The sequence below is a fragment of the Callorhinchus milii genome, unplaced genomic scaffold (assembly GCF_018977255.1).
Source record: "Callorhinchus milii isolate IMCB2004 unplaced genomic scaffold, IMCB_Cmil_1.0 Scaffold2, whole genome shotgun sequence".
Taxonomy (NCBI): Eukaryota; Metazoa; Chordata; class Chondrichthyes; order Chimaeriformes; family Callorhinchidae; genus Callorhinchus; species Callorhinchus milii.
Window position 1 is genome coordinate 63427238 of NW_024704743.1, and position 12254 is coordinate 63439491.

Genomic DNA, 12254 nt, shown 5'->3' on the forward strand with positions numbered 1-12254 from the left:
ATAGCTCCATGAGGTCTTCAGTGTCCACCTGAAAATGTAGACAGGATCTCATTTTAATCTGAAGGATGGTACCTCTGGCAATGCAGCACTCCAAACTGCAATGGAGTGTCAGCCCAGACTGTGAGTTCAATATTCCAGCATGGAGCTTGAACCAATGGTCTAAAAGTGTTCCGAGAGGCTACCCGTGTGAAGAAAATCCAATATAAATGCAAATAGTAGTTGTTGTTGTTCTGACTCGAGAGTCAGGAGCTATTAACTGATCCTAGTACCTGTACGCTTTAACAACTGTTATATTTTAAAATGGAACTCCTGCTTCTCTGCTGAAAATATTTTTAGATTTCAATGCATGACAACTCGGTTTGATTCACAGCAGATATATGTGGGATGAAGAACGTAACAGGTTCTTGCACTCTCCTCACAGCAGAGTGCCACAAAAGAACCCTAATAGGTAATAATTTCCTTCCAGCGTGACGACTGCATATTATCTCATGTGCTTTGTAGTCCAAGTGCAACCAATAGATTACACAAGGGCTGCCTCGTACATATTTTTAAGATCAACTCAGTTTCCAGGGAACAAACTGGAATAAACAACACAAAATTCAGTTAATCACAAAATCTTTTTGCTGTTCATTTCTTAATTAAAGGCATCTGTGTTTCACTCTGTTTACACATCGTGTTTAATGCACCTGCATTTATACAAGACTAACAGATGGTGCATAATATTCACATTTTAGGATTTATTTTCTCTGGCTGAATAGTATTTGGCAAGGAAAAATAGAATTTTGATGAATTTAAAACTTCATTTGTATCAAAGGCACTTAGAAACATGAGGAATTTTCATTGTCAACACATGCATGAAGTTCGGGTGTGATACCGAAGGGTAGACACATCTGGAATTATATTCCAGCAGAAGCAATTTTTGATTAGAGCATGGATACAAGTGGCTAAAAAATAAATGTTACTAAAAACCTAAAATCTGAGTTTCCAACACTTAAAAAACACAAGGCAATGTATTGGTCGTAAAATGATAGGGTGGAAGATTAAGCTCACAATAACTTCACAAGGCTGGGTGCCAACCTTAGCTGCATCATTGAGGAAATCTGCTGCCTCTGTACTAACTACAAAATAAATAAGAGTAAAGTTGGCCCCAGGTGGCCCTCACACTCTCCTCGCAGCAGAATGCCACAAAAAATACTCCAAACAAGCTTGTATATGAAATCTAACTACAACCGAAGCACATTTATTCATAAAACAAACTGTGTTACAAAGGGACTGCAGAGGAAACCAAAATATGACACTATCATTGTGCTGGAAGAAGATTTTCTATTTTTTCCCCACTCCTCATACTCTGTTGTATATAAAAGTGAACTGCCATGGAATTTAAACTTTATTCTCAAAATATGGATTTTCTATTCTAATTTTAAAAATCCAGTCCTTAAATCGTTTGGTCAAAATCACACTTGGGACTATATATTATCTTAATAATTTGTCCATCAAAAAGCCCCAAGCAAACCAAGACGTAACATTACAGAGTAATTCAGCATAGGTCATACATGTGAATTCTAAAATAAAATAAAATAAAAATCACAAATCTGCAGGAAAATCTCTGCTATAAACAGTTGTTAAAGGAGCGTTTTTCAATCATCAGCTTCATGCTGCCCTCTACTGGCATTATTCTGCAGCACATCCTAATCAAGGTAAAACTAAGCATGTAAAAATATTCCACACACGTACTTAAAATTACTATTTTAAAAACCTGGTTATCGGAAATGCATTATAATTTAAATGGATAATATTGCATTTGGATATTCCTGGAGTTTAATCCATTAAAACCACGCAGCTTGTCACTGCAGACATTGACAAGCCTCCTGCTGCTTTTTCCAGCAAGTATCACCTACCTGCCTGGTCTTTAGCTTGCAGGGCTAAAAGGAGCTGCGTGGGAAGAATTCCTGCCCCTACTGACTGGTCTGCTCTTCCAAGTCCTAATAATAAATCAAGCTAGCAGGTCAGTCATCAACAGTGCCTTAGAGCACTGCTCAAGAACCAGGCTCCTGAGGTTGACAGCATATGGTTTTCTCAGTAATAATATTTGAAATAGCACCTTTCGCGTCAGCAACATCTCAAAGTATTTCACATGATTTACTGTAAAGTGCAGCAACTACATCTTTCATAGGTGAACGTGGCAGCCAATTTTTCCCTTATGTGTCAAGTGCATCAAACCCAACCAAATCAGAAACACTGACAAATAGATCCTGATAATAATTAAACAAATGCAACATTTGCGTGCCAGCCTAGCTCAGTTGATAGTACTCTCACCTCCGAGTCAGAAGATTGTGTTCAAGCGCCAGGTCAGGACTTGGAATGTATATAAGCTAAGATGACACTCCAATGCAATTTTAAGGGTGTCCTGCATTGTTGGAGGTATCATCCTTTGAATGAAATGTTAAACCACAGTCCTGTCTACCTGATAAGGTGAATGTTAAAGATCCTACAGCACGATTCAAAAAAAAGGGAATTTTTCCTGGTGTCCTAGCCAACAATCCACGACAAGATTGGTCATTCACTTATGGCTATTTGTGTAAATTGGCTGCCATGTTCACCTACAAAACACAGTCACTGAAAAGTGTGTCACTTGAAGCACTTTGGGATGTCCTCCCAAAATAAAAGGTGCTGAACTAAATGTAATAATTATTATTATTACAGCATTTAACATTCTATGTGTAATCTTCTCTCAATTGCTTCAAATATGGGAAGAATGTATACACCACACAGCTACCACTTAAGACTGCTTATGCAGGATTGACACATTTTATTCACAATTTGGATGGCTCATAAAGTGTGCCTGCAGCAACATTATTCCATTAGTTCCACTTTATAAAAACTCCAGCAGATTGTGCTCAGCTAAATTAAATGAGAAAAGGCTCTAAAATCTCCACCCCACTCTTGTAAACAATGGGAAAATGTCTAAAAAGGCAAAACCAACTAGGCCAGTACACAGAAAAATGTAAATGTCATGATTAATAACAATTAACTCAAATCTTAATTGCACTGTTACTTCAACAATAATCATTTTTAAGCTTGTTATTAAGTATTAAGCAGATTCCAAATTAAGCACACTTTCAACAAAAAAAATTGCAATAAATTACTGATCATGAATTAAAACTCATATTAACATTAAAAGTGATGATAATAAGATAGAAAAATATTTTCTCCAATCCTACAGTTTATTGTTTGGAACATTTGGCAATAATAGGATTAAAATGTCTCCTTTTTAAAATTTTCAACTTTGGAAACCAATCTCACCACAAAGAACTGCACAAGCTTTTTATTCACCTTGATATCCTCCACAATCCTACATGTGAAACTTTTGCTGTTTTGTAGGTTTTGGTGTAGTTTGTGTGAAAGAAAGGAAAAATCCCTTCATTTTACCTTTACTGTTCTTTGACATGTTACAATTTGCACACATGTGTTTGTAGAGTAGATCAAACTGAATAAAAGGAGAAACTAAAGATAATACTAATGTTAAAACTGCTAAAAACCAGTTAAGTCAAAAACAATTTGTGTAGTAGTTCACAAAATATTAGGTATAATTCATATGCATAGACACATAGTAGAATACTTACTTGGCCCTTCTTTAGTCAATAACACCATAATATTAATTGTGAAGCTGTAATTACAAAGAATTTAGGTGCAGCATACCCAACACAATGTATGTTTTTGAACATGTCTTAAAAATCTATCCTCTGAGTTAGGATAACGTGTCTGCCCTGGGGTTTAACCAGCTCTGAGGAAGGACATCGGACAGGTGTATGTACACAGGCACACAGTAATCCAAAACAAAGTTGGAGGTGCAGAAATGCCCCGAACTGTGCAACTCAAAGCCCTACCTATGAGAGTGGTACATTATCATTATCAATGTAAAAATAGTTATCGAAAACCTTTTTTTGGTGTACTTCTACTGATATTTTGGGTTACTTTTGCATCTCTTTTTATTTTGTCGTTGGTATCACGCTGGTGCTAACAGTGAACAGGAATACAAAGGGATTAAACAGGCCAATGCCTTACTGCATATTAAAGAGTTACACAAAATGGAGGTGTCAAAGATCCTCTGTTCTTGTTGCCTACTAAATAGTACAATACTTGGTTGCAGATTTTGCCAAAGAATGGTGAATGCACAAATCTCGTTTGGTAATTGTTGCAGTTCTTATTGACTGAATTCTACCAGTGATCTCGATCCTTTCCGCAACAGCCAAAATATTTTTGCTTCTTTCGGTAATTTTCTCTCCGCTACCTCTCCTCCAAAAGCAGCTTGCATAGTTAGCTTGATGCAGGATTGTTTTTCACTGACTTGACAAAATGCCTACAAGTAGAAACTATGGAAACCATCAGGCAGACCACACTCTTGAGAAAGAATTTAATACACAGAGAAAATTGGGAATGAGAGGGAATGAGAAAGAAAGCAGGAAAAAAATCCAGTTCTGATAATATAAAACAATTCCATAACTGTTTAGCATTACCATACCTTTTGAAAGACTTAATTTTGAAAGAGTACTATCTACTGAGTCAGGCTGCCACATGAAAAGTTTTAATCAGTTGGTTTTAAAAAAACTGAAGACAATGGAATGAAATAAGATTTAGGATTGGAGTTTTAATAAAATAACAATTCCTGCAACAAAAATATTTTTCAATCGCAGTAAGTAAAATACACCAGTGCATTTCTTGTTCACAATGCAACAATTATTTTTATATAATGCTTTTCATGTTGGGACGATTTCTCAAAGTGCTTCATAGAGCTTAAACATAATACTTTGAACTCTGTTCCACTTATTTTGCTTGAGAAAACATTGCAGCCTTCCAAAGTCAATTTGTTAGAGCACTAGAACCTGTTTGCAACTGGTTTGATTTAGTCCCCAACAAACATGGGGATTGTCTAGAAACCATCCTAGTTAAAGTTCATATTTCCAGATGCAGGTAAATGCATCAATCATTTTGTGTTCATTTTACATCGAATGAAAAATTAATTACATCAAATTATTTGCAAGTTTGACGATGGGAGGGTTACAAGCACTTTTTATTCATGAGTAATCCTGAGGAATGCACAACCAAAGAGAAAGTTTGTCTGAATGAATTTGAGAGAATTAGTTAGCTATTTTGTCAAGAAATCAATTGAAGCGCATCAGACAAAGAGATTATTTAACAGTATAGGATTCTTTATTTTGCTCTGGGACTGGAGAGCGGTAGCAATGGTCTTTTTCAGTCTTGGACATTGCTTAAGGTTTATTTTTGAAAAGATCCTATTTTTGAAAAAAGAGAGCATCTGACAAAGAGAAGCTGGTATAAAAAGTTGCAAATCATTTAGAAGTTATTGTTAAAGTATCATAAAATAACCCTTCATCTGAATGAAGGAGATGGAATAAAGAATTTTAAATGATTAATACCAAGATATTCACAGTGTACGGAACAGAATGTCACTGCCATTATCCCATCAAACGAGCAGCCCTTTATCAAGCATTTGGTAACATTTACCTTTAATATTTTTCCCAGTTTATTCTTATCCACGTTTCACTCTGGACAAATTACCTTCCTAGTAGCTGTGATATAAAAGGGACTATATAGGTTCTAGGTTACAAAAATACAGAACATTATTCTCCACATGGCAAGCTCATGATCTCAGGCAGGTTATCACAGACAAGAGAAGAGAGTCATCTGAAGATCTATGCATTCATGCATCCCATGTGGCTGGTTTCAGATGGCAACAAAGAGGTATCCATTGTGTACTTCTAGGTTAAAAAATATTGCATTACCACGGAATTTAAAGAAGGCAGGAGAAATAAACAAGGGAGGATTGTTGAAAAAAAATATTTGTATTGGTTAGTCATTAAAGGTCTACTGGTTTCCATATTGACATGTTGACTTGCCTGTTCTCATTCTACACTTAGTTCCTGCATTCTATCACAAAGACCAAAGATTTGGGCAAGGCTTTAGAGCATGCATTCACCTCTGGAATTTAGGTTCAAATCCAAGCCTGATAGATATTTAGAAAGAGTTAAAGTAACATGATTTACTGACAAAGTACAGTAACTCCACAGCACAAAACCAAATATTGTTCAGGACTAACTAGTGAACTTCAGCGGGGCCATAAGGATTGTAATGTGGAAAATAGATATGCACGTAGTGGTGGAGGTCTGTTTGTCGGTTTGTGTTTAAGGGCCAGTAATTGGGCAAAGTGGAGGGGGCACTATCCTAAATCTAACTCATGTTACAGCCGATCTGGGTGTGCTGGGAGGCACAATATCATTATATTTCTGAAGCTTTCTATAAAAACAAAATATAAAATCCATACTGTAATATCAAGCAGGTGTTAATTCATCAAAGTACTAACCAAAAAGAATGATAAAGAAACTTTACTAATACAATGTAATAAAGGCTATCCATATTCTCTGTATGCATCAGCTTTACTGTACACTAGCAATAACAGACTCCACAAAGAATGTTTTTCAAAGCCATTAGCTTTGTAAATTTAAATAGAGGCATAGAGTACAAAAGCAAAGAAGTTCTGCTAAACTTTTATAAGTCACTGGTTAGGCCTCAGCTGGAGTACTGTGTCCAATTCTGGGCACCACACTTTAGGAAGGATATCAAGGTCTTGGAGAGGGTGCAGAGGAGATTTACCAGAATGGAGATTAGAGAAGCTGGGATTGTTCTCCTTAGAGCAGAGAAAGTTAAGGGGAGATTTGATACGGGTGTTCATAATAAATAGGGGTTTTGATAGAGGAGATAGGGAGAAACTGTTTCCACTGGCAGGTGGGTTGGTAACCTGGGGACATGGATTGAAGATAATTGGCAAAAAACCAGAGGGGAGATGAGGAGAATTTTGTCTTACACAGAGAGTTGTTACTGCCTGGAATGCACTGCCTGAAAGTGTAGTGAAAACAGATTCAATAACAACTTTCAAAGGGAATTGGATAGATACTTGAAGAGGAAAAATTTGCAAGGATATGGAGTAGCTTTTCCAAAGAGCCGGCAGAGGCACAATGGGCCGAATGGTCTCCTTCTGTAATATTCTATGATTTGTAACTCTTAAAAACTTGACAGAAAATGTGCACGTACCACAGGATTGTTCAAAATAAATGTGCTAAAGTAACCCCGTTGGGGTTATTGGTACAACCAATATAACTAATAATCCTTGCATAATTCTTCATAATGGAGACAGATTTTAGATTATAATGCAGCATTTATTAATACTACAGCTACCTAATTATATTATGTTAGCTGTAGTGAAGTCTAATGTGTAAGACTTTTAACAGAATTACTTAATAAGGAATCGAGTTAGAATTCCCCTCAAATTGCAAGAACTCCATTCAAATCAGATGGAGTTCGTACAGTTCAGCTTGATGTGCTTTCAGATACCAAGAGTCCCCATTTGCACAACTAGGATTATTTATTCAGTAATGCTATAAAGTAATCCCACTGTTTTCAGTGTCTTTGGAGATTTTTACTGCAATAGAGAAAGGCTGGCCATTAATGGGCTTATTATCCTAGCTACTAGAGTTAAGACTGTATTCATTTAATTATACAAAGCCAAGTTACTGTAGCAATATAAGATATTGATGTTGAATTTGTATAAGACCTGCAGCGCCTTGGAGCATCCTCCCAACATGAAAGGCATTATATAAATGCAATTCTTTGCTGTTGCTGGTTGGACCACATTTGGAGGACTATGTCCAGTTCTGGTCTCCACTATAGAAAGAATATAGCAATGATGGAAATAGTACAGTGCAGGGTTACAAGGATGAGACAAAGGTTGGTAGATTATTGCTATCAGGATATACTGGACACGTTAGTAGATCTTTTTTGCTAGAGAAAAGATATTTAAGAGGTGACCGAATGGAGGTGTTTAAACACTATAAAATGGTTGATTAAAGTTAACATAATAAGCTGTTTCCACTAATTGGGGAGTCCATACCCAGGCAACACAAATATAAGATAGTGATTATGTGATCTAAAAGAGAATATAGGAGGAACTACAACTTGCAGGTGGTAGTGAGACCGTGGAACTCATTGAGAGTTGAATCAGAGGTTGAATCAGATATTACAGATGCATTGAAGATGAAGCTAGACCTTCATATGAGGAAGAGGGAATAGAAGGGCACTAGAGGGAGTAAGGAGAGGGTGGAGACTTATGTGGGTATAAACACTGGCACAGACTGATTTGGCCGAGTGGCCTGTTTCTGTGCTGTACATTCTTTGTAAATCTTTGTAAGACGTAACCTGCTCAAGGCAAGAATGAAAAGATGGAATTTAAAGGAATCATGCAGCACCTGATTTGGGAGAACTAGGAGTAAAACATCCATTATATTATTGCAGCTGTAAAATATACAATATCAAACCGATGTCAGGACTTCAAATCAGTAACCATAAGGGCACTCAATCAATTTCACTATTGCAAGGTGTAAAAATTAACTCAAAAATTTAATAAGACACCACAAAGATGGCAGTTATACTAAATACAATAATACAATCCAAATAATTTACAGCTAGGCCATAAACAATGTACATGCACAAGAGTACAACTTATTTGCCAGATATTACTTTATGTTTCTCTTAAAACTAAATATATTGTGCTCTGGGGCTCATCTCATCACAAAGAAGAACTTATCACCGATTAAAAGCTAGAATACTCACAGAAAGGAACATCTCAATGTTCTCGTGAACAAAAGACGCAACATCCTGCCAGTCTAAGATGTCTCCAAGCCAACTGTTCTGTCGATTGATGGCCAACTTGTAACCTTTATGTCTTCCAGCATGAGTTACATTCTAAAATGGTTTAAACAACAAGTTCAGGGACCATTGTGAAAAGGGAATTTGACAAAACAAGCCAGCTGTAATTGATTAAATGTTGGAATACATAAATACATTTAGATAGAACAAACTTTCATTGTAAAGTAGCAAAAATCCACTCCACACAGCTACAAGGATGATATAAGTATGTAGATTTCCTACAGTGCCAAAATGGGCCCTAGAGCAACATACTCATGAGCTACGGATCCAATTTAAATTATTGCTTCATTTCACACTAAATTAATACTTCTGATCAGACTGGAACTCATTGTAGTTTATGCCAGCAGACAATAACTATCCCTGCCTCATCCCAAATATGTTTCAGGGATATGCTGGTGCAGAGTAGCTGCAGTCCTTCCCCACATGAACGTCACTACATTTCATAAAGTGTCGCTTTATCATTTATTATAGCTTCTCGTTTCATATTCCAACATTGGGTTTCCAAAAATATGCATTTTGAAGTCATGACAAAACCTAGATCTTTGAAGTTTTTAAATGTAATTGGTACAAATTTCACGGGATGGTGGCAACACCCTTCATTGGTGGAATTGCTGATTCATTACAGTGGTTTTGGTCTCTGCTCTGACAGTCCCACAAACTGGGCTCATTAATGTTGAATTCATATGATGCTGCTCAGCTCCCATCCAGGGTGCCTCCGTTATTTCAAGTTGAAGGTAACAAAACAGATCTTTTGGGGGAAATTTGGGTCAATAGAAGACTAAAATCAAGTCAATCCTCCGTGGCAGTCTCAGTAGTCCAGTTCGTGAGCCAGATGGGTCAACCATATTCTAAAGCTTGTTGTCTGAATTTGACAGACCAGTCAAGAACAGAGCAGACGAATCACTGGGGGCTGGAAGTCTGCCAATGCCATAACTTAACAATAGAGGAAAGTTTGCCACTATTCAAAACAGAAGGTTTTGGATGGTTAAAATGATGAAACATCTCAAAAGTGCCTTTAAAAGCTTGGGGTAGGAGTTGAAGAGAAAGGAAAAGATGACCGAAAGTGCAGTCAACACACATACCTTTACAAACCAATTATGATACAGTCTGTCCCACAGCTCCAGAACTTGTTTCTCTATTACAGCTGTGTTGTTCATCTTGTCACCCAAAATCTTATGAAGCTGAACAAACAGAAATAATATCAACAAACAAAGAGCAATTTAATGATAAACAAGATGATGTGATGTGCCTGACAGCTTCCTGTAATCATTTTTTGTCAGTCCTCAGTGGACCAATAGAGAGATTCTTAGAGCCAGTCCTGTCTGGAGAGTAAAACGCAACCATTTTAACTTCAATTGAAAAACACGAAGCACACTGTGTCTTTAATTCCCACACTTCAATCAAATGCAATTCAGATGATTTCTGAATCCTAAGATTAATGAGGGAAGGAAACCTCATTGATCTCCTTAACAACTAAGGTCTCTCAACTCCTAAACAGCCTTTTGTCAACTAAAATATATTTTCTCATTTCATGCTCATTTTTTCCACATTGTGCATGTATTTCTATTTGGAGTGATACTAACACTAAAGTTGAATTTTATCAACAAGGAACTATCAGAAATCAACCTATAATTTCACCTTTATGAATTCCAGCATCGGTGTCTTACCTTGTGAGTTATCCACTCTCTTCCATACTGGTACACATTATTGGCAGCAGAATTCAGTGCATTCTGTATTACCTGGGCCTCAGGAAGCCAGCTGGAAAATAAAATTAAGAGACTATTATCAGGCATTTCTTGAAGAATGAAGAATAAGATTTGAAAGTTACACAGATCATAAAAATCAAAAGCATTTCACACATAATTATGAAAACTACAGCTTTAAACCCCTCTGCAGCCATGTCCCACCCTATCTCTGTGACCTCCTGTTCTCTTTAGGTTGCAGACCCCGAACTAGACCTGTAGACCGGAGCTGCGGTATACTTCTGGACCTGCCACTGACTGACCAGCTTCCTGCGCGTGTACAGCACAAAGGAAATGAAGTTAGCAGCACTTCTTGCTCATCAGGTGTAGGAAGTGATGTCAGTGGCACTCGAACCCAAGGTAAGATAGGGTCTGAGTTTACTGATCCAAACCACCGTTATAATGGGAACAAACTACACGATTTTGTTTTGTTCAGTCACTACATTTTAGAGTAAATCCTGTGAAGCACTTTGAGATGTCCTCCAATGTAAAAGGCACAACATCAAATGCAAGTGTAATTTTTTTTAATGTCAATTAAGTCCCCCCAAAAAATCTATTTGCTTCCACTTACTAATATTTTCTCCAGAAATTTTTACAACAGGTTGTATTTATATCATATCTTCAATCTAAAAACATCTCAGTGCACTTTTTTTGGTCATCCGGGTTTCTGATACATGCGGAAATCCATCACCATGCTAAAGATATTCAAACCAAATTGAGAATTCCATGTACTTCACAAAAGTAGCAAGGATATAACAGATTTACAGATATTGACCAAAGGTTTGGATGGAGAGACACGTTTTTAAATATAACATCATACGAGCTGCCCTGTGTGCTTCCTACTTTAGGGAACTTGTCCAAAACACACATTTCATGCATTTTACAGGCAAAACAAAGGTTAACTAAAGTGTTATCTTCCTACTCATTACCACTTACAATGAAGCCATCACTTTGATGGATGTAGCAGAGTGTTTTGTTTGGGCATGTTTCCTTTTGGGCTTTTCTCCTCTTTGAGCACGATTTCACAACATTGGAAAACATACAGGACAATGCCAGGACAAGTATTTTACATTAAGAAGTGAAAAGGAAAGACAAAGAGGAAAAAAAAAGTGTAAATTGATGTTCTGTTTCTGAAACGCTTTTGCTGCTTACTTTGCCCATTCAGGATGGTTAGCGACAGTCTCATTAATCAAGCTGCTGGTGACCTGGATAATGTGTACACTCTCCTGGTGAACCTGTAGAAGTTACAGTAAATATCAGCAGCATGAAAGAGTATGAAGCAGTAGAAAACACTACTCTCTCAAGGTTTGAAGTGAGAAATTATTTCGGAGTTCCAATTCCAAATGTTTTGTTATCTTATACAGCACACTGTTCACTTTTGCAATCTCCTGCTTTCTTTCAATTAAGAGGACTCGTAAGATTTTTATGTGGGATTTATGATGGGGTTCCACCGTTCTACCGAGTTGTCTACACCTGCCTGTAGTATTTGTGAGTATGACTTACTTAAGTACTTAATTTCTTTTTTTTTTTAAACCAGCTGGGTATCTTACATCAATTTTCGTCAGAGGTGAGCTGGCAAAAATGTACTTTACAACTTATGTGCAACTTAAACTCATATAATTGTATATGTAATCCAGGACATAACTAGCTGATGAGTTCGGGGTTCTAAATTTGCAACTCTGCATATGTTGCCACAAATGATTCATGTCACATTATATGCTGAATTTTTAA

At 36.9% G+C, this 12254-nt stretch overlaps 1 protein-coding gene across 1 annotated transcript in view; it reads right to left on the minus strand.

The window, feature by feature from the left end:
* The window catches only part of tmem245 (transmembrane protein 245), a 52835-nt gene that overhangs the window by 21826 nt on the left and 18755 nt on the right, over positions 1-12254 (minus strand). The window contains exons 8-11 of the mRNA XM_007897518.2: positions 11676-11758; positions 10449-10539; positions 9864-9962; positions 8686-8817 (exon numbers count right to left, since the gene is read on the minus strand). Of these exons, the coding sequence (XP_007895709.1) occupies positions 8686-8817; positions 9864-9962; positions 10449-10539; positions 11676-11758 (405 nt within the window). The remainder of the gene's footprint in view (positions 1-8685; positions 8818-9863; positions 9963-10448; positions 10540-11675; positions 11759-12254) is intronic.